Here is a 23,262-nt window from a genome sequence, read left to right on the forward strand (position 1 = left end):
ATGAGTATCACAAGGTACGGGCATACACACCACTAATAGGTGCTAGGCCTTGAGAAGGTTTCTATAGAGATTGGTAGAGCAGGGTAGACTAAGAAACTTGCCTAGAAGACAGATAAAAAGTCTTCCCGGAAATAGAAATCAAAGGCCTGATCAGTCACCTGTTGAAGGGCAGGATGGAAGGGCAACAATTATACATGTTGTCCTTAAGTAGGATAGTAGAAAGTCAAGCCTAAGTAGGGCTAACAAAAGAAAGAAGAGGCGGCGAGCAGAGCACCCTGTTCACGTCTACACGACAAGAAGCGGGCCTACAAAGCAGACATAACCCTATGGAGAGTAGACGGTGGCTTTCACGAACAAGGATCTGGAGGGGGTAGTGAGGCCCCATTATGATGCACTAGTGGTAACCCTCCAAGTGGGCATCTTCACTCTCAATGATCTGGTGAGTTCGACTTGTCAGTCTGCTAGTGTTAAGGTGGATGACCGATGAAGAATTGGACTAATTTCTCTGATGCTCCATAAAATCGATTGAAAAAAGAGTTTTTTTTTTTTTTTTGTTTTTCATCTGGAGCTGTAATACCAATTATTGGAATTTTCATCCAAATACATATGTTGATAAAATGATCTAGATGCCACATGCACAATTGCATTATGCTTTGGTGGTTTCTTTTAATCTAGATACATTTCTTTTCCATCCAGTGTTTTGTCTTTAGGTTTGAATTGTCTTCAACGAAATTTTCCATGTAATTGAGATTCTCCAAGTTGTAAGTAATAATTTTTTTTTTCTTTTCCTCTGATTTTTAAATGGAACAATTTAATAAGGAACTATGATGCCTAACAAGAAGATTGTTGTATATCTAACAAGGAGAAAAAGATCTTCAAAATATTCTTGAGAGAAATACTAATACTTCTAATTTTTCTTGGACAGTTATGAAATACATGTTTCTTTTTTTAGCTATACTCCTCACAAAATCTAACCTAGATGCCAATATTGCTGTAGTTGTGAACATCTAGGGGGCGATTTTAGATTTATGGGTTTAAGAATTTGTATTTTATTTATTTTCTCAAGTCTTGAGACTTCGTGAGTCATAGTTGTTTTCATTTCTTAGGAAGTTACCTTGGTAAAATGCCCTCACTTGAGAAGAATGAGGAGTTATTAAGGTAGGTGAGAGGGTGAAAGCTAGGTGAGATGGTGAAGAGTTTACATTGATAGAGGGTGGTTGGGAGGTGTGAAACAAAGTCTGTAAAGGCTCAAAGGAGAGGGGGTGTTCAACATGGAGAGATATTGAATTGAATTTTTTAGTAGACTTTGAGTCATTGTAAGCATCATTTTAGGTATAGTTTTATATTCTAGTAAAAATTTTCTTTTGTTTTAGTTATCCGATCTCCAATTAGATCTTTTTGATAAAGGGTGGTTGGTAGGTGTGAAACAAAGTCTGTAAAGGCTCGAAGGAGAAGGGGTGTTCAACATGGAGAGATATTGAATTGAATTTTTGAGTAGACTTTGAGTCATTGTAAGCATCATTTTAGGTATAGTTTTGCATTCTAGTAAAAATTTTCTTTTGTTTTAGTTATCCGATCTCTAATTAGATCATTTGGGATCAAATCTTGCTCTCACGCTCCTTGAGGATTTGATATTTTCTTTCTTCTCGCAATGACGGCAATACAAGGCAATTGGATACATGCCAATGGTGATGCTAGATACAATGAGATCCATGAACTACATAGACAAGTTGAAGAGCTTATTGTGTGTTTGGAACGATAAGAAGCTCCTGGAGATCATGTGAGTGAATTGGTATCCTTGGATGAAGGAATCGATGCTAATCCCTTTGCTAATCACAATGTGCAAGGTGATCAAATCATTGATTCTTTAAGAATAGAAGTGCTAGAGTTCCATGGGCAATTGAACCTTGAGTAATTTCTTGATTGCTTATTTCTGTGATAAGTTTTTTTTTATTTAAAAGTGATTTCGGCCAATCACCATGTCAAGATAGTGACTACTCAACTTCACAGTTATGTGTTGACATGGTGGGATAAGGATCAAGAACTCTGCATTCAAAAAGGTAATCCTAAAATTTCACCTTGGGAAAAATGAAATCATGACTTAAAAGAAAATTCCTTCCCATTAATTATGCTCAAATCATATTTTTTCAATCCAACAATCTTAATCAAGATTCAAAGAGTGCCACTAAGTGTACAAAAGAATTTGATCGACTCATGGTTCGAAATGACATTCGAGAAACTAAAGAACAATTGTCGGCTTGGTATGTCAATGATTCGTGATCATCGATTGGCGATGAAATTGAGATACAGTGCATGGAAACTCAATGATGCATACCAATTGGCCTTAAAAATTGAAGCTCGAATTGTTTGAAGAAGAAATAAAAGAAAATGATGGATATTAATAGTGTATATCAACACTGTGAATCTTCTAGAGGAAGGGGCACTGTTTTTAGGGGTGGTGGTTATATCAATACCACTAGGTACCTACCAAAATGCCTACACCCACACGTGATTCTATATATGCTTCTAATATAAGTGGTCGAGGGAAGCCTTTTACTTGTTTCTCACGTGGGCAAGTAGGGCATAATGCAAGTGCATGTCCTAAGTGTCAAGTAGGTGTTTGCGTCAATTATGTGGAGGATGAAGAAAAGGATGATGTGATTGATGAATCCTTAGAACCTGTCTTTGAGGTTGACCTCGTAGAAAAATAAGGAATTGAGCCTGAAGTGGTGAAAGTTTGGTAGTTTACTGTACTTTGACTACTCCAAAATTTCAGGATGACTTAAGTTAGCTTTGCTCAAGTATCTTCAAAACTCGAAGAAAAGTGCAAGGTAATTTATGTACTATTGTGATCGACGGTGGAAGCTATGAGAACATCGCTTCAGAAGCAATGGTGGAGGAACTCAAATTGAAGACTTGACCACATTCAAAACCTTCTTGCATTTCTTGGCTCAAAAAAGGTATTGATGTGAAGGTAAATCAAGGATGAGTAATATCTTTTTCCATGGGAAAAAAACTACAAAGCTAATGTGTGGTGTAATGGGTTCCTATGGATGTATGCCATTTACTCCCAAGGAGACCATGGCAATTTGACAAACTTGTCACTCATGATGGTAGGAAAAGTAGGTATACCTTTCAATTTAACAACTTCAAAATTGTGTTATTGCCTAGTAAAGAAGAGAATTCTCCTAAATCTATCAATGAGGAGAGAAATACTTTTCTAACAATAACACAACTTGTTGAAGAAAGTAAGGAAAATGAAGCTATGTTTGTGCTATTAGCTAAAGTTGATGTAACACCTGTGGATGTATCTAACATAATGAAACCTCCTAGGAGGAATTGAAGGAAATCATGCCAAAAGAATTACTTGATGGTTTTCCCCTTTTAACTGACATGCAACACCAAATTGAGTTGATTCCAGGTTTTAGTCTTCCAAACAAGGTGCACTGGCGCACGAATCCAAAAGAACATGAACAACTTCTTCGCCAAGTCAATGATTTATTAAAGAAGGATACATCAGAGAAATAAGCATCCTTGCGCCGATCTAGCATTGTTGAGTCCCATAAAGGATTGACCATGACATATGTGTATTGTTAATTGTTCTATCATCAGATTACCATTTTCCCTTCCCAAGACTTGATGAAATTATTGTTAAATTATCTGGAGCTTGTGTGTCATCTGTGATTGATCTTAGAAGTGGATACCATCATATTCCAAATCAAACTAGGTGATGAGTGGAAGAAGGCTTTTGAGAGTCGTGAAGGTTTGTCTAAATGACTTGTCATGCCTTTTGGGTTTCAAGTTCTATTTCTATTCATTGAAAAGTTCATAGTAGTCTATTTTTTATGATATCCTCACTTATAGTCATACTCTTGAGGAGCATGAAAAACATCCTAGGGATGTTCTAATGGCTTTACAAGATGAAAAGCTCTATGTGAATCTTAAGAAATGTTCTTTCATCATGTGAAACCCTAGTCTTCCTAGATTATATTTGGTCTTCTATAGGTGTTTGAGTTGATGAAGTGCAAGTAGAAGCTATTTTCACTTGTCTGACTCCTTGCAATGTACATGACGTATGAAATTTTCATGGATTGGCGTCGTTAGTTCATCAAAAATTTCAGTACCATTTCAGTTCCTTTGACAGATAACATCAACAAAGGTGAGTTCAAGTGGACTCCGGATGCAGAGAGAAGTTTTCAGCTTGTCAAAGAAAAGCTTTCAATGACTCATATTATTGCTTTGCTGATCTTTGAATAAGTATTTGAAGTTGATTGTGATACTTCTAAATTGGGAATTGGAGGCGTACTAAGTCAAGACGATCACTCAATCGCTTGCTTTAGAGAGAAACTTAATGAGGCCAAACAAAAATATTCTCAATATGATATGGAGTTTTATGCAATTATGCCCTTATTCAAGGTCTATGATTTTGGCAACAATATCTCATCAATGGGTGTTCATCTCAACTCTGATCATGAAGCTCTCCAGTACATCAACAATCAAGGTAACCTTATCTGATGACGGGCAAAGTGGATTACATTTTTGTAGGAATTTACTTTTCTGTTATGACATAAAAGTGGACAGTTGAATTAAGTAATGGATGTTTGAGTCAAAGAAGTACAACTATAAGCACTATGAGTATGCATTTCATATGTTTTGAAATGATCATGGCAATTTATAATCATGATCATGAATTTGGTGACATTTGAAAACATTGCAAAAAAAGATCACATGATGATTTCTTAGTGTGTGTTTGGTAACGCTTCTGAAGTCTGAATGGAGGTGGTCCACCATTAAAATTCAGACTTCAGATGTCTTAATCTTGTTTGTTTATTTTCAGATTTAAGAACAAGAAGACATTTTCAGCCGAAAAAAATCAGCCATAAAAAGTTGCTGGACGAAGTTCTGAAATCTGAAAAAATATTTTATACCTAAAATACCCTCCTCAAAATAATTATTTCCATCACTTATCCCTCTTTTGTAAAAATCTTTAAACCCTTACCTCTCCTTTCTCTTCTACATCTCCTTCATGTCCAACTCAGCTGTCAAGATCTACAAAGGTATGTGCATCTACTACTCTATTGTTCTTCCTTGATCGATTAATAGCATGTGAATCTCATATTGAGAAAATCTCAAAATCAAAACTTCAACAAACAACCAAATAAAAAATCAAAACTTCAACAAAAACCCAAAATCAAAACTTTAACAAACAACCAAATAAAAAATCAAAACTTCAACAAAAATTCTAAAATCTCAAATAACCAACTGAACCCATTATGGAGAAATCGAACCATTTTCAACGTCTTTCCTTATTTCTCTCTCCATCTTCTCTTTATCTTTCCTTCTATCTTTTTTGTTTTTCTTCTTGCATAAAGTTGGGTCATTAGACGAATAGAGAGAGAGAGAGAAAGAAAGAGAGATGGATAGGTTTTGTTAGGTGTATGAGTTATTTCCTTAGTCCTTAGGTGGACTCTTTAGGGTGTATGAGTTGTTTCCTTGGTCCTTGGATGGACTCTTTAGAGTGTATGATTTGTTTAATTGGTTATTGTGTTTTACTTGGTTCTTGTATTTTCTTGGTCTTGATAAATTGGAGAGAGAGAGAGAGAGAGAGAGAAAGAGAGAGAATAATATAAATGAGAAAAACGAAAAACAGAAAATTGGAAAAAAAAATTATATTATTTTATATATTAATGATTTGTTTTTGTACTTTGAATGAGAATTCAATTTGAAAACAATACTTTTGGATTATTTGATTTGTTAGGAATTGAAATTAAATATGTAGATGGTTTCATTATGCATGTTTTTTGGTTAACAATTTATTATAATTACAGAAGGGTAATATTGTCAAAATGATCATTATGTTTTAAAATTCTACTTGTAACCAGAAGCTCTTATAAATTATAAACAAACAACTTTTCCAGAACAAGATTCCAGATTTCAGATTTCAAACTTTAGACTTCAGATTTCAGATTTCAGACTTCAAACTTCAGAAGTGTTACCAAACATACCCTTAATCTATGATGAATTTCTCTAACGGGGATCTCTCTTTTGTATTCCTGAATGTTCCATTCAATGGGGTCATTCATGTGTTGCATTGTGGAAGCTTGCGTGGATACTTCAATTATGATTAAACTTTTACTTTGGTGACAAAAAATATTATTGCCCAAAGCTTCGGCATGATAGGTGATGCAGGATATGTCAAGCTTGCAAAGGAAATGCTAAAAATTCAGGTTTATACTTGTTTTTCTAGATCCAAAATGGGCCATTGGAAGATGTGGGCATGGATTTTGTTGTTGGAATGTCAAGAACAAAAAGAGGTATGGATTCAATTTTTGTAGTTGTAGATCATTTTTAAACAATGGCTCATTTTACACCTTGCAAAAAGACCATGGATGCCTCATATGTTGCTAATTTACACTTACGAGACGTTGTCAAGCTTATGGAATTCCAAAGTCCATCACTTCAGATCGAGATACAAAATTTCTAGTTACTTTTGGAAGACGGTTGTGGATGAGTCCAAGGATTGACTTGAAATTTAGCAATACATATCATTCTCAAACATATGGGCAACCTGAAGTTGTGAAGCGCTTATGAGCAATCTATTATGAAGCTTAGCTGGAATGAAACATAACAATTGGATATGGCTTTATCACAGGAAGAATCTGCATATAGTTCAATAACCAATATTGAATCTTGGACGTACTCCACCCATTATTTGGATATTGTTCCATTACTTGAGAATGGAAATTACACTATAATCATGCAATTTGGATAAACAACTTTCCCTGATTCTTCTACTTGGTGGGGTCTTGGAAGGCGTGTTTTTTATTTTGAGGTTTTCTACTTGTTAATGTTTTAAGGAAAATTGGGGGAAAGAGACTTTGACATACGTAAGGAAGCAGGCAGGTCTTTTAGAGCTGTTCAAAGGGAATTCAAGGCTCAAGTATCTGAGAACTTCCTTGAAATTCATCTATTTTGGGCTGGAAAAGGGACTTGTTGTATACCTAGTCAAGGTATATATGGACCTTAGTTAGAATTTAGGGATTTAAAGTTCTTAACATTAATTAACCCTAATCAGGCTTTAAATCATTACAGTGTCTGAGATGAGTAAAAGACTAAAAAGGACATACTAAATAAGAAATCTAATAACAACAGAATTATTTAACAACCTTCAATTTTGGCCATCAGTGCTACTCCAGGTAATATGTTAGAAAAGATGTGAAGAAATTCAAAAATTTTAACTTCTATACTTCCTCGTCTTTCGATGTTATTAACTATTAAGTTCTTCAGATTTCGTACCCACTGTTAGTAATACTCCACCAAATACTACAAAAAAGAAGAAAAAGACAGGTCTGATCGTGGGGATTGTTGTTGCTGTTGGAGTCGTAAGCTTTATTTCTTTGTTTGTGGTCTTTTCTTTAATTCGAAGAAGAAAACGTCGAGGCACTGATGAAGATGAAGGTAACACAATTGTTGCTAAATAATGGTCGAAATAGACATCGAAATCAAAATTCAATACCTTGCTTATGAGTGTGTTTTCATGTCAGCTTTATCATTTCTACAGTTACAATGAAAAACTTTTCAATATTTTCATCACTTTTATAAAATTTCCATGAAAATTGAATTTATTTCTACACTAGTCAAAATATTTCCACTTCAGAGACTATTGAAATATTTTGACATTTAATACTTTGATCCCACCCATTTGAACACAAAATCCAACAATCGAGATTTATCCTCGGTATAAGTATCTCTAAGTGTGTTATCGAAATACGTATAAATCCCAAGCATTGGAGTTTTTGTTTATACAGTCGGGTATCATGTATTTTTAAACAAGTCTTTCTTCACCACTTACTGAAACCCAACCCTATACATATATATATATATATACATGGAAAGAAAAAGAGGCATATCTATACCCTACCTTTATTGTTGAATTTGCAGAGCTTCCTGGAATAGCTTTTAGACCAAACACTTATACTTATGATGAGTTGAGGTTTGCCACAGAAGACTTCATCCCTGCAAATAAGCTAGGACAGGGAGGATTTGAACCCGTTGATAAGGTAAGTCACTTTTATTCAATCAAGGACTACTAAATAAGAAGCATTAAAGCACATATTATAGTTTTTTATATACAATAACACCACAGCATGAGTCAGTTATGCATGGGTTGATACACTTTTTGAGCTTTACCTTTTGTCTAAACACACTACAACAAATAGAGGGGGGAAAAGGAGCAAAAACCAGAAAAGGCATTAAGAAGTTTTTAATAGAGAATATTCATTTATTTTTCCATACAACTGTTAAACTCTCTATAGGGAAAACTTCCTGATGGGAGAATTGTAGCTGTGAAGCAACCCTCAGCATCATCCCACCAGGGAAAACGTCAGTTTGTAGCAGAAATTGCTACCATATCAGCTGTGCAACGCCGTAGTCTTGTGAAATTATATGGATGTTGTATCGAGGGAGATAAGCGACTCCTGGTTTATGAGTACTTGGAAAACAACAGCCTCTATCAAGCACTCTTTGGTAAGATTCTATAATGGAACTATATACTTTCCTAATATTCAGAGTTTGCTCTTTTCACTTAAATGTGTTTCTTAATGGACACTTTATGACATTTGGTATGCATAAACAGGAAAGAGTGGTTTGTATCTTGATTGGGCAACTTGCTATGACATATGCTTGGGAACAACGAGGGGCTAGCTTATCTTCATGAGGAATCAAGGCTCCAAATAGTACATAGAGACGTCAAGGCCAGTAATATTCTTCTTGATGCCAATCTCAACTCCAAAATTTTAGATTTTGGTTTGGCCAATCTATACAATGACAAGATGACCCACATAAGCACTCGGGTTGCTGGGACAATTTAACCTTCTCCCTCACTTCACTTGTTCTTTACTTAAATTTTCTTTTGTGTATATTTCAAGTTAACGACTGACTTCTGGTTATTATTGAAGTGGCTATCTGGCACCAGAGTATGCTATGCGTGGGCACCTAACAGAAAAGGTCGATGTGTTTGGATTTGGGGTCGTTGCTGTTGAGGTTCTTTGTGGGAGACCAAATTCTGACTTGAGCTTGGACAAAGAGAGGATTTATCTTCTTGAATGGGTATGGAAAATATTGCTAATGGTCTATATGATTTGTTGGAAAATGATTTTCCCAAAAAAATGTGATTTGGGTTGACAAAATCTTGCTGTTAGATCCTACTAATAGTATTTTTTATTTTTTGTTTTGAAATTTCGTCCATGAAAAACTGATCACCTCACTATTGTCACATTGTGTTAAATTTTCTAGGCTTGGCATCTCCATGGAAAGAATCGCAAATTAGAACTTGTTGATCCAACATTATCCGAATTCAATGAAGAAGAAGCAAAGAGAGTACTAGGAGTATCACTTTTGTGCACACAAGCATCACCAATGCTACGGCCATCAATGTCCCATGTGGTGGCCATGCTGTCGGGAGATATTGAAGTAGCACTGACATATCAAGGCCTGGATACTTGACAGATTGACAGTTTAATGATTTATGTAGCTCTACAAGTCAATATACTCGCAAAACCTCAGGAGAAAGAACTAGTAGTCAGCATGGCTCATCGTTGACTCCAAACCTGGTGGTTGGAGACTATTCGCCAAACCTGGTCATTGAAGATTATTCGCCAATGCAGACTCAACCAATGCTCCATGAGATTATTGGGGATGGACGATGAGTATGAACGTCTTTTTATCTATCAAATTATGTTGTACGAAAATTTTCAAAAATTCTTGCATTTGTTCCTCGTTATACATGTTGTATACACACAAAGATAAGAATTGTAAAAGTTAATTCTCAAGTCTCATTAATGAGAGTTTGATAGATATATAAAACCTAAAAAGTAAATAGACATAAATGCCCTTACATAGTATGAATAGACATAAAAGCCCTTACATAGAATTAAAATAAGTTCTAGAGAAACTACATTATTTCCAATACTCTCCCTCAAGTTGGAGTAAATATATCAATTAAACCCACCTTGACAAGATGAGAGTTAGTTACAGAAGGACCAACAGACTTTGTAAGCATCTCAACAAGTTGCTCTAAAGAAGATACAAAGACTGTCTCTAAAGCACCAGCGCAAACTCTTCCTAAAAAAGTGAACATCAACTTCTATATGCTTGGTTCTCTCATAAAGGACTGAATTAGAAGCAAGTATGATGGCAGACTTGTTATCGCAAAACAAAGTACAAGTGCCAAGGGCCATAACACGATACTCAGCTCAGTAGAAGGGCAGGAAACCACACCATGTTTCTTACTTTTCCATGAAAATAGGTTACCACTATGGAAGGTATAAAACTCATAGCTAGATCTTTTATCTGTAAGAGAATCAGCATAATCCGCATCAATAAAGCAAGACAAATGTGGTTGGGTGCTGGAGAAGTAGAAAAGTCTAAGACTAGGACAAGACTTCAAGTATTGAAGAATACGATAAACTGCATCAAGATGAAAAGTGCATGGGGCATGTATGAACTGACTGACCATACTAACCGCAAAGGTCAAATCCGGTCTTGTGTTAGTTAAATAAATCAGGTGGTCTACAAGGCTCTGATAAGAAGGATCAAGTAATAAATTATCAGTTTTGGCATGAAGACGATGATTTTTATCCACAGGGAAGGAGGTTGGACGACAACCAAGCATATCAATGTCTTCAAAGAGATCAAGTGTGTATTTGCGCTATTCCATGAGATTGAAAAGCCATCCAAGAATATTGCAGTTATCGATCTCCCATTGTTCAATTTTGGGATCAGTGAGGGGTGGCTTAGTGATGGTGCCCAAAAGCCATCCAATTTCCTTTTATTACCCAAATAAAGCTTAATATATCGAGACTAGGACTGAAAATTTTGACAATCTAATAGGGTATTAGTAATACGTTGGGTAGAAGAGTTTGCCCCAAGACTAGTGTTGATGTCTTGGTTTCTTGGTGTGATGTCATGCTTACGAGAACAAACAAGAAATGAGTAGATTTTGCTTGAAAGGAGATCTATACCAGAAGGCTAGAAACAAACAAACTCGTTGTAGTCAAGAGAATGAGAGGGCTGCACTATAGCACAACTCAAGGAACCTCAAAAAATTCAGTGTGTGGTGGCTGTCGCAAGGTTGAACACAACTCAAAATCTCACTGTAGTTGCTGCCATAGGGTGCAACACATGTGGTTGTTGTCACAGGATTGAACACCACTCAAAGAGCTTTATTGTAGACTCTGCCGTAGGGTTTACACAGCCCAGAAACAGCATAGCTGCTGTCGCAGGGTTGAACACCACTCAAAGAGGTTTTCTGCAGTCTCTGCCGCAGGGTTTACGCAGCCTAGAAACAACACAGCTGTTGTTGTTGGTCCTCCACTCAACCCTAGCTGATATTGTAGGTCCTAAAAATGTAATCCTAGTTGCTATTGAAACACCAAATAGCAACTTATATCATGGAGAGAAGAAAAAAGGAGAGAGGAGAAGAAAAAAACGAAGGGGGGGACTCAAAGGGAGAGGACAATAGAGCCTCTAGAGGCTCTGATAACAAAAAAAATTGTAGAAGGTAATTCTCAAGTCTCATTAATGAGAGCTTGATAGATATATATATAAAACCTAAAAAGTAATAGACATAAAAATAAGTACTAAAGCAACTTATTATTTCCAATACAAAGGACAAGTCCAGGTACGTGTGTTTTACATATATTATTCATAGATGTGAATAAATAATGTAAACTGGTTTACATTTTTCTCTTTATGAATAGTTATGGATGTAGAAACACTATGGTTGTGTTATTTGGGATGGTTAATTTTATCTTCGCTCTTGATCCTAAAGGCCTCACTTTGAATTGAGTCAAAGTGATGAATTGTTTCTCCTTTCATCTTGCCACCTAGTTTAGGTCAAGAACCATGATGAAATTAAACAAGGATTTGGGTTTATCTACAATAGTGATTGTGGGGGATTTCTCCACTATCACCACCACCTCAAGATTCACAACACCACTAGTTCAGACCTGCAAGAAGAAGCTTCGTGGGCACCGATGTGCTACCTGCCAAAAAGCCTCGGTTGTTTAAGCTAAAAAAACAATGCCCTCAATAAATTGAAATTCCATTCATTCTTTATGAGCAATTTTACCTTATGTTTATACCTTTAGGGTTTCCTTTTTTTTTTGCCTTGGACTTCTTCCCTCTTTGGTCTTTGTTTCTAATCCAACCTCTTTCCATTCTAATAATATCACACCCAATCCATGGATCTTCACCGAGATTCTAGGGAATTTAGCTATGTTAGAAAATTTTCCACCTACAAACTTGTCACAAGCAGTCCACAACAATTCTATTACTGTCGCAAATCAACAAGTTTGTCGCAAGCCCTTACAAGTTTGTTGCAAAGTTTCGCAAGCCCTCACAGGTTTGTCACAAAGTGTTGCAAGCCCTTACAAGCAGTCCTACTACTGTCGCAACCCTTCACAAGGTCCCACAGACCTGTCACAAGTAGTCCACATTAGTTTTACTGTTGTCGTAGATCTTCACAAGGTCTAATAGAGCTGTCGCAAGCAATCTACAACAGTTCTACTGTAGTCGCAGATCTTCACAAGGTCTAATAGACCTGTCACAAGACTTCATAAGGTCTAACAACTAGAGCTAAAATAACTAGATTATTTCCAATAAGTACTGTACTAAAGTTGATGGCAACTTGGTAACTTGGCGTAGTAAGAAACAGGATGTGGTTTCTTAGTCCAGTGCTGAGTCAGAATACAGAGTTATGGCACTTGAGTGTGAATTATTGTGAATCAAAACCTTACTAGCTGATTTGTGTCTTCCCGTGACAACCCGTTTTTCACTATATTGTGATAATAAATTAGCTATTAACATAGCAGCAAATCCGGTTCAGCATGACAGAACGAAGCATGTCAAAATGGATCAACATTTCATTAGAGAAAATATTGTTTATAGGCATATTTGTACTCCTTTTGTTCCTACATCTCAACAACTCGTTGATATACTTACTAAAGGTGTTAGCAAAATTGCCTTTGAAGGTGTTTTGTCTAAGTTGGGTGTTGTTAATATCTAAGCACCAACTTGAGGGGAAGTGTTGAATAATTATGTTTTTATTAGGTTTTTTAGTTTTTTTTTGTATTTTTTAGTCTTTTCCACTTATTAGACTATGTAATCTCTTTAAAGCCTAATTAAGACTAATTAATTAATCATCAATTTAAAATTCTCTCAATTCAACTATCTTTCTATCATTTTTTTTCTTTTAAACTTTATTTTTCTTTTCTAGTCTTTATTTTTCTTGATTTTATTTTACTTTTTTTTATTCTTGATTCTTGAAACCTACAAACCTCGACCCTTAATCATTCCCCACTTTCTTTAACCCTTATTTCATTAATATTTTCCATATTTCCGTAACCTATAAACCTTAACCTTTAACCCTTTTCATGTATCCCATCATAATTGAGAGAAAAAAAATATATTTTACTTTTGGGTTTACTCTATCCTAGCCCAAATACCCAACCAGAATTCTCTAAACCTTACATTTTCTTATCTCCCCTCATCATCCCGCATCAACCTCTCATTAATAAAATTATCAAGAGGATAAAAGGTTGAAAAGCTCATCTATTATCGTATGCAGGTCATGTGGAATTGATTAAATCTTTCATATCTAGCTTCCAAATTTTCTGGATACCCCGTTTTACAATTCCAAAGGGTGTTATGGCAAAAATTGGACCCCTTTTGAGTCTATTTCTTTGGAGTAGTCCTTTAATTCGATCAAGTATCCTACTAGTTGGAAATCTGTTTGTAAGCCTTATAAAGAAAGGGGACTTGGTATTCACAACATATGAGACTGGAATTTGATTGGTCTAATGAAACTTTATTAGAAAGTTGTAAAAAATGACTCCATTTGGAGTAGATGGACAAGGACAAGGTATGAAGAGAATGGTGATATCTGGTCTTGCATTTGTCCAAACGATGCATCCTAGTCTTGAAGAGGGATTTTAAATGTTAGAAAACTTGATGCTCCTTACATCAGATACATTGTTGGCAATGGTTCTACTATTGGGTTTTGGTAGGACCCTTGGCTAGAGGATAGGTCTATTATCATGCAATATGGAAGGAGTATCTATAAGTTGAAAAGCCACTCGAACACTGTTGTATCAGATTTTGCATATGCTAATGGGTGAAATGAATAGGAGACGATAATGATAGAAGTCAGGAAATTTGTAACAAAGTAAGGAAATCACCCAGTTCTATGGCCAAACGAAGAAGATAGTGGTTTGGATTCTAGAGTCGACAGGAAAATTCTCTTTTAATAGTGTTTGAGAGTCTATACGAATGAGGGATATTTTGGTGCCTTGAAAAAAATTGATATGGAATAAATTTCGTATTCCATGACATTCTTTCATTGTTTGGATGGCCATAAATAGAAAATTTAAGAAAGAGACGGCTGGTTATTATTTCAAGTTGTTATCTTTGTTGTCAAGATGTAGAAATGTCTTCAAGTGCACATTCAGTCATGGCATTTGGTTGGGGTGTTATGGCACTGTGGAATTATAAAGAATGTGGTTGACTTGCCGTCTTCGGAAACAACTTATGCATTCTCAGAAAATTAGCAAATGCCCTTTTGTGCTCTGGTCTACTACACGTGGAAGGAGAGAAATAAGAGAATGCATGAAGGAAGAAGGTTATTACATTCCCAAATTAAAGTGGAAATCCAAGGGGTGTTTGACAGTATTGAGAGTCCTAATCTCTCTTGTAAATGATACATGTTCCATTTTCAAGAATTGGAGGAGCTGTAGAGGTGGAAGGAAGCTGAGACTGATTCAAGTTTGCTATTGGCTTCCCTTAGGAAAATATTACATAAAGATAAATTCTAATGGATCGTTGTCGGCAAATGGGAAAGTTTTTGGCTTCATTGTAAGAGATTCAAAAGGAATATTCCTTTGTACATGCATGGGAGTGTCTTTGCAAAATGATATTGCAGCAATTGAATTGGAGGCCATGCTTGAAGGGTTGAGTTGTGCTAATTAGAGAGGTTTCCATAATGTGATCGTCTCCTCTGATTCTCAATATGCTACCAGCTGTATTAAAAATGAAATGGAGGCATCTAAATTTGGTCAGAAGCATTGCTGAGATGAGGAAGAAGTTTCTCAGTTCAAGAATTGAATTTGCATGGCGAGAAACAAATCACGCGACAGATTTCTTGGCGAAATATGCTTTGGGTTCAAATGGGGTGGCGATTTTAGATGGTTATCATGCTCTTCCTCATGAGCTTAAAGTTATCATTCACAAAGATGTAATTAATGAATTCCATATTGTTTGTAATCCCCCAATTTTATTAGTATAAGGGTGGGGAACTTTATAGCCCAAGTTTACCGATTAAAAAAAAAAGACTAAAAAACATTGCTTTTAAGATTTCAAGGGTTGAGTCTACAATGTCGGATGAGGATGACTCTATGGATGATGAGGAATAGAAGGGACGGTTGCGACCAAGGACACACTTTCTAAGGAACCTATTGCGTGGTGCAAGTGTGGGGTCAAAGGCAATGTTAGATTGTCATTTGATGCATAAGTGGATTTCGGGTCATACCACACTTTCTAAGGAACCTATTGCGTGGTGCAAGTGTAGGGTCAAAGGCAATGTTAGATTGTCATTTGATGCATAAGTGGATTTCAGGTCATACTACATGTTTCTTCCAATGTGAAGCAATTGGTCACTTTTACCTAGGAAGTAGGCCGAGGACTAAGTTTGAAGGAGCGCAACAACGTCAGGATTGGTGTGCATGTGTCCTTAGTTGGGTGGTTGTGGAGGAGTTTCGTATTATTGATTGACTTGTGTACTTCAACCAAGGCTACAGTGTTTGTCGTAGTGCAATTCAGAGTTGTTGATACGTTCATCTCTCTCGCCTAAGCATTTTAGCTAAAAGTGCTCGACGACACAGGCACTACTATATGTTCTGCTATGTCCATGCCTTAAGGAAAAACAGGACGACTTGGAAAACTATATGTGATTGAAGAAGACGCCCCATGCAATGAAGGCATCTTAGAGCACTAAACAGGCAGGTTAACAATTGGAGATAAGAGGGTGTGTCCACACATCGACGACAAGGAAAGCTAGGAAGATGAGGAAAACGGTGTTGAGACGAAGATTTTTATGCAAGGACACACCAACCCCTACAGATGTCTTCTAGGAACAACTTAAACACTACTATATAGATGTCGTACAACATTGCCTTAATAGGTTAGCACCACCTAACTCAGGTTCCTCTAACAGTATCAAAAGTGCAAGCAAAACATACTATTGAATGGTATGGTACACGATTCACAGAAAGTAAATAAACAAATAACCGATTGGGCAAATGAAATAGAGTGATGATGGCATCCAGACGAAGAGCCGCAATTGAAAGAGAAACGTCTTTTACTTGTGCGTAATATTCTGTTGGTTTGTTTTGTAGTCTTATTTAAGGAGGAAATTTCCATGCCTCTAGGTCTGGATTATGACACGGTCGCAAAGATCACAAATTGGGTAGTAAGATTGAATATCTGCGATTGTCAAAGTTCTTCAAGCTACATAAAGAGTAGAAGCCTAGCACCATCAAAGTATTGTACCCTCTAACCACTAATATAACATGACCATCCATCCATGATAGGGGAAGCAGTGAGCTAGACCACTTTGAATTTGAATTGTTTGACCATGCTGGGCTAAGTTGGGCAACTCCGACCTTTGGAACCTGACAGATCAATTCGATAGGGGTGCTTCCATTGGGTCAATTTCTAGAACGAGTCTCCTTGGTAGAGTATTTTCATTCTCAATTTCAGCTATTATGAAAGTTCTTAATGCCCAGTAATAATTTTGATTTCCATTCATACTTCCATTGGATAGGTTGAGACAAATCCCCATGAAAAGTTCAATCTCATTCTAGAATTTCCCTTGGAGATCCTTCTATTTGAATTCCTAAGAGTAGCGGGTCAAGTTACAAGAGTGAGTCATCCATAATCAATGTAAGGCCTCTGTTCCACACTGACTCATTCGTCTCGTCAAATACACAAGACAAAAAGACATGCGCCTTGCAGAGTGAAGTAGTCATAATACTAACAATAATAAAACTGTAGAAAGAATCGGATCAACTGTAAATAGCTGTGTCCTGATTTTTAGGAATAGTATTTTAATTCAAATAAGCTGAAAATCAGATACTATCCTTTGGGATATTATTCCAGATCTGTTGGGATATTATTCCAGATCTATTGGGATATTATTACATATCTGATTCTGATTTTTTCCTAGTTTATTTTTTCATTATTTGTTCCTAGTTCTTAGGGGCTGATTTGTGGTCATCAGCCTATTTATTCTAAGGGCTGTAACAATGTTTTTTACATGGAATAAGAGGAATGAAATAATTCCAGCAATGCTAAAATTCTCTCCTAAGAAGCTCACATGGTATCAGAGCTTAAATTTGGTTGAGAGAAGCCATGTACAAATCGGCTCTCACTGGGGCTAGCGGTAGTAATAGTTCAGAGATTACCTCTGAATCAAACCCCACAATAGCCCCCACTGCTTATTCCAATATGTCCTCTCTTCAAATCACCTCTCACAAACTCAATGGACAAAATTATCTACAATGGTTACTCTCAGTTCAAATGGTAATCCGAGGAAAAGGAAGGTCTGGGTTCATCGACGGGACTGCTGCAAAACCAGCCACTACTGATGCTTCTTTCAAAATGTGGGATGCCCAAAATTCCATGGTTATGGCTTGGCTAATCAACTCCATGGAGACAAGATAGGTGAAAATTTTCTTGGTTATACCACAACAAAAGAAATGTGGGATGCTGTGCAAAGGCAATATTCTGACCTAGAAAACTCAGTCCAATTGTTCAAATTGAGAAATAGGGCCCGGATGCTAACCCAAGGTGAGATGGATGTCACTCAATATTACAACTCTCTCACAAAACTTTGGCAGGAGGTTGATCTCTTTGACAAGTTTCAATGGTGCACTACTTGCCGAGAACACCATCAAAATTCTGTCAATAAAGAACGGATACACGACTTTCTTGCTGGCTTCAACAAGAACCTTGACGAAGTTCAGGGACGTCTTCTTGGTACTAAACCAATTCCTTCAATAGATGAAGCGTTTGCAGAAGTAAGAAGAGAGGAAAGCCGTAAACGTGTGATAATGGGAGAGCCCAAACCCATACTTATTGACAATTTCACCCTTGCTGCCAACAGAAACTCGGAACCCTACCACCGAGATACCAACCGAAACCAGTGAAAAGGAAATCTCTGGTGTGATCACTACCAAAGGAGCAACCATACTCGTGAAACTTGTTGGAAACTTCACGGCAAACCAGCAAACTTCAACTCCAAGGACCAATGCAAACCTAGAAGCCTTCAAACTATTGTTGAAATGATCACAAAGCATGACGATTCTGCTCCAAGTTTGTCCCTCACAAAGGAGCAATTGGACCAACTCATCAAACTGATTAATCTCCAAGGTTCCATTCCTCTGTCAACAAAGCCAACTCCTTCCTCTCTTACTCAGCCGGCCAGTTCATACTTGGCCCAAAAAGGTACATTTGCAACTGCTTTGAGTGGCTGTACAAATGAAATAGACCCCTGGATCATAGATTCAGGAGCATCTGATCACATGACAGGATCCTCAAACTTGTTCACCACTTATGTACCTAGCCCAAGAAATATTAAAGTTAAGGTTGCTGATGGTTCTCTTTCAACTGTGGCTGGTAGTGGAGATATAAACTTTCTCCTAATTTTGTTTTGAAATTTGTACTACATGTCCCAAAGTTGTTTTACAACTTTACTCTCAATTAGCAAGTTAACTAAAGACCAAGATTGTTATGCCAACTTCTCACAGTTTGAGTGTTTATTTCAGGACCGGAAATCTGGGAGGATGACTAGCAGTGCTAGGGAATTCAATGGGCTATATTTCTTCAAAAATGAAGGCTTTGAGAATAAACAAGCTCAAATGGCTGGTTGTGAGACTTTTCCCTTAACTCGTGAGCAAACAATAATGTTGTGGCATCGTAAATTAGGCCACCCTAGCTTTCCTTATCTTAAAAAGTTGTTTCCCTCTTTGTTTAGAAATAAAGATGTGTTTGAATGTGAAATCTGTCAATTGTCAAAACATCAATGTTCTAATTTTCCATCAAAACCATATAAAGCATCTCAACCATTCACTCAAATCCATAGTGATATTTGGGGACCATCTCGCACACAACACATCATAGGAAATAGGTGGTTCATAACCTTCATTGATGATCATTCTAGGGTCTGTTGGGTTTACTTACTAAAAGAAAAATCTATTGCTGCCCAGATTTTTAAAAATTTTCATTCTATGGTCCAAAATCAGTACAACACCAATATAAAAATTCTTCATATTGATAATGGAAAATAATACTTTAATTCCATTCTTGGAGATTTTTTCTTAGAAAAATGGATTATACACCAAAGCACATGTATTGACACTCCTCAACAAAACGGTATTGCTGAGAGAAAAAATCGCCATCTCCTAGAAGTAGCTAGATCTCTAATGTTCACCTCAAACGTCCCAAAACAGTTCTGTCCTTACTACATGTTATCTCATTAATAGAATGCCCACTCGTGTCTTACCATTTAAGACCCCTCTTCAAGCTCTTTCTACTCACTACCCCTCATTTTCCAAGACCTACTCATCCATACCCCTAAAAATCTTTGGTTGTCAATCATTCATTCATGTTTATGACCGAGAACGTAGCAAATTAGATCCCAAAGCCGTTAAATGCTTGTTTTTAGGATACTTTGCTACTCAAAAAGGGTATAAGTGTTACTCTCCCGAAAAACGTAAATATTTTGTCTCCATGAATGTCATTTTTTTTTAAACCAAGCCATTTTACACCAAAAATTCCCTTCAGGGGGAGTACACAAGTAATGAAGATAATTTGTGGGGTCTTCCACATATCCAAAACATTCATCAACCTGTCATATCCCCAGATCTACTCGACACACCATATATCCAAAACACTCACCAACCTGTCATATCCCCAGATCTACAGGACACACATCAGTATGACGTTGAGTCCTCAATGCCTAATAACATAAATGAAGGGGAAGACTCAAAACCACAATCAGAGCTTCGTGTTTATTCTCGACGCCCAAGAAGAATATAACTCATTGAGGACACTCAACTCAGTCATGATTCCAAACAAGATCAAGGTACACATATAAATACTCCAAATGATCTTGATGCTCCTATTGCTCTCAGAAAGGGTGTTAGATCTTGTACACAGCATTCATTATACAACTTCGTGGCCTACAATCATTTATCTCCTCCAATCATTTATCTCCTCAGCTTCAAGCTTTTGTAGCCAACTTGTCAAAGGAAGAAGTACCTAGAACCATACAGGAAGCGTTACAAGATTCTAAGTGGAAAAAGGCAGTCATGGAAAAGATGAGTGCCTTGGAAAAGTATGGGACATGGGAGTTAGTGGAGAAACCACGGGACAAGACATCTGTCGGGTGTAAGTGGATTTTTACTGTTAAGTATAACTCTGATGGGACCATTGAAAGATACAAAGTTAGATTGGTTGCAAAAGGTTTCACTCAGACATATGATGTTGATTACTTGGAAACCTTTGCACCCGTGGCAAAAATGAATACAGTTAGAGTCCTATCCTTAGCAACAAATCTTGATTGGAAACTACACCAACTTGATGTAAAGAATGCATTTCTTAATGGCGACTTAGAAGAAGAAGTGTATATGGATCTTCCACCAGGTTTTGATGATGAAAGTAAGAAAGGTAAAATCTGCCGACTTCAAAAATCTCTCTATGGCTTAAAACAATCTCCTAGAGCCTGGTTTGAAAGGTTTACCAAGGTTATTTGACAACAAGGGTATAGTCAAGCTCATGCTGATCATACATTGTTTTACTGTCATAAGGAAGGAAGAAGCACCATCTTGATTGTCTACGTTGATGATATTATTCTAACTGGTGATGACCTTGTGGAGATTGAGAGACTAAAATATGTTTTGGCCACAGAATTTGAGGTTAAAGATTTGGGACATCTGAGATACTTTCTAGGTATGGAGGTTGCTAGGAGTAAGAAAGGCATTGCTATTTCTCAAAAGAAATATGTTCTTGACCTACTCAAGGAAACTGGAATGCTGGGGTGCAGACTAGTCCCTACACCAATCGACTCTACTACGAAACTTGGTCTTGAACCAAGCAATGATCCTGTGGACAAGGGAAGCTACCAACGCTTGGTTGGAAGACTTATTTATCTCTCTCACACACGCACTAATATTGCTTTCGCTGTTAGTTTATGCATGCTTCCTGCAAAGAACACCTAGAGGCTGTGTATTGGATCCTTCATTATCTAAAAGGAACACCAGGAAAAGGTTTATTCTTTGAGAAGAATCAAAAGTGTTGAAGCTTATACAGATGCTGATTGGGCTAGATCCAAGGTCAACTTCTGGTTATTGCACCTTTGTATGGGGTAACTTGGTAACATGGAGGAGAAAAAAGCAGTCAATTGTGTCTAAAAGTAGTACTGAAGCGGAACTTAGAGCCATTGCTCAAGAAGTTTGCGAACTTTTATGGCTAAAGATGTTGCTGAAAGAACTAAGAAGGGAGTTTAATCAGCCTATGAAATTGTTTTCAGATAACAAGGCAGCCATAAGCATGACGCTTAATCCAGTCTACCATGATCGAACAAAGCATGTTGAGGTGGACCGGCACTTTATTAAAGAAAATATTGAAAACGGAACTTTGTGTCTGGTTTATCTCCCTACAATTGATCAGACTGCGGATATTCTCACCAAAAGGCTTCCAAGGGTATCATTCGAAAATTTTGTAAGCAAGCTTGGACTGTTTGATGTTTTTTCAATCCAAGCTTGAGGGGGAGTGTAGAAAGAATCGGATTAGCTGTAAATAGTTGTATCCTGATTTTTAGAGATAGTCTTTTAATTCAAATAAGCTGAAAATCAGATCCTATCCTTTTGGATATTATTCCAAATCTGTTGGGATATTATTCCAGATCTGTTGGGATATTATTACAGATCTGATTCTGATTTTTTCCTAGTTTATTTTTTCCGTATTTGTTCCTAGTTCTTAGGTGCTGATTTGTGGTAGTCAGCCTATTTATTCTAAGGGCAGTAACAGTGTTTTTTACATGGAATAAGAGGAATGAAATAATTCCGGAAGTGCTAAAATTCTCTCCAAAGAAGCTCACAAAAACAGTTAGAAGATCATCATAACATTCATTTCTACCGCGATCTGATGGACCATCTTTTATTTTTTTTTTCCTTTTTTGATAGATATAAGAGATTTTCTCAAGGAAAACACAAACAAAGAAAAAACAATGGAGATCAAGAAGACCTGCCAAACTAAGAAGCAATTTGTTGCAATGCCAACATCGAAGATCAAACAAAATTACAATCTCAAATAACTACCACCATGGCTTTTATGCATTCATATACACATTCATAAAAAATGTAAAATCATTCTATACACGCTTATTCACATCTACAAATTATATATGAAAATAGGTACCTAGTCTTATCCTTTGCATGTTTGTGTGTATAAAACATATATAATGGGGGGCATGTATGTGAAAAAAAAATGGGAATTCATGAAGGTCTTACATATTGGCAGATCAAAAGACAATCATCCTCATCTTCCATCCCCAATAATCTCATTTAGCATTGGTTGAGTAGAGTCATTCACTGGCGAATAGTCACCAACAGGGTTCAGAGTTGACGACGAGCCATGCTGGCTACTAGTTCTTTCAATTGAGGCTTTGGAAGTATCTTCACTCATAAAGCTACTTAAATCATTATATTGCCAATCTGTCAAGTATCCAGGCTTCGATGTGATGGTGCTTACTTTGATATCTCCTGATAGCATGGCCACCACACGTGACATTGATGGGCGTAGCATTGGTGATGCTTGCGTGCACAAAAGTGATACTCCTAGTATTTTCTTTGCTTCTTCTTCATTGAATTCAGATAATGTTGGATCCACCAATTCTATTGCACGATTATTTTCATGTAGATTCCAAGCCTGGGAAATTTAGCAAAATGACAATACTGGTTAGGGGACCATTTTTTCATGGATGAAATTTCAAAAGAAAGGACTGATTGCATAGATTTTGTTTATCCAGAAAAATCAATTTCCGAGAAAATAGTCTGAAGAAAATGGATTTCCTCTTCATATTTTTGCTACTGTTTGATTACACTTGGGAACATGTAGAAAAGAAAGTAAGTTTTATTTTTGAAGGTT

The 23,262-nt window shown here is 36.7% G+C and overlaps 2 protein-coding genes and 1 pseudogene across 8 annotated transcripts in view; 2 read left to right on the forward strand and 1 right to left on the reverse strand.

Annotated features, from left to right (window-relative positions):
* Window positions 1-9,791, forward strand: LOC147388121 (putative LRR receptor-like serine/threonine-protein kinase At1g56140; annotated as a pseudogene). Its single transcript, XR_015171158.1, has 12 exons — window positions 1-14; window positions 676-740; window positions 4,145-4,159; window positions 4,259-4,501; window positions 6,858-7,026; window positions 7,153-7,196; window positions 7,288-7,458; window positions 7,942-8,060; window positions 8,316-8,526; window positions 8,636-8,890; window positions 8,958-9,108; window positions 9,295-9,791. The product of XR_015171158.1 is annotated as a putative LRR receptor-like serine/threonine-protein kinase At1g56140 (transcript).
* Window positions 7,423-23,262, reverse strand: part of LOC147388122 (putative LRR receptor-like serine/threonine-protein kinase At1g56140) — a 36,266-nt gene continuing 20,426 nt past the window's right edge. For 5 of the 6 annotated variants that reach the window (XM_086420823.1, XM_086420821.1, XM_086420820.1 and 2 more), the window contains one exon: window positions 22,397-23,043. In XM_086420823.1, coding sequence (XP_086276949.1) covers window positions 22,654-23,043 — 390 coding nt within the window. In that variant the 3' untranslated portion in view covers window positions 22,397-22,653. Of the gene's footprint in view, window positions 7,556-7,921; window positions 8,028-22,396; window positions 23,044-23,262 lie in introns of those variants that run through there. The other variant, XR_015171283.1, reaches the window with a different exon arrangement.
* LOC147388123 (uncharacterized) lies at window positions 17,811-18,260 on the forward strand. The gene has a single exon (XM_086420286.1). The coding sequence runs from the start codon at window positions 17,811-17,813 to the stop codon at window positions 18,258-18,260; it is 450 nt and encodes a 149-aa protein (XP_086276412.1).

This window comes from Akebia trifoliata, chromosome 13, assembly GCF_017979445.1.
Source record: "Akebia trifoliata isolate Shusen 1 chromosome 13, ASM1797944v1, whole genome shotgun sequence".
NCBI classification, from domain to species: domain Eukaryota; kingdom Viridiplantae; phylum Streptophyta; class Magnoliopsida; order Ranunculales; family Lardizabalaceae; genus Akebia; species Akebia trifoliata.

Excerpts from the sequence above, each read along its gene's own strand:
- LOC147388123 (XM_086420286.1), top strand. The coding sequence starts at position 17,811 with ATGTGGGATGCTGTGCAAAGGCAATATTCTGACCTAGAAAACTCAGTC.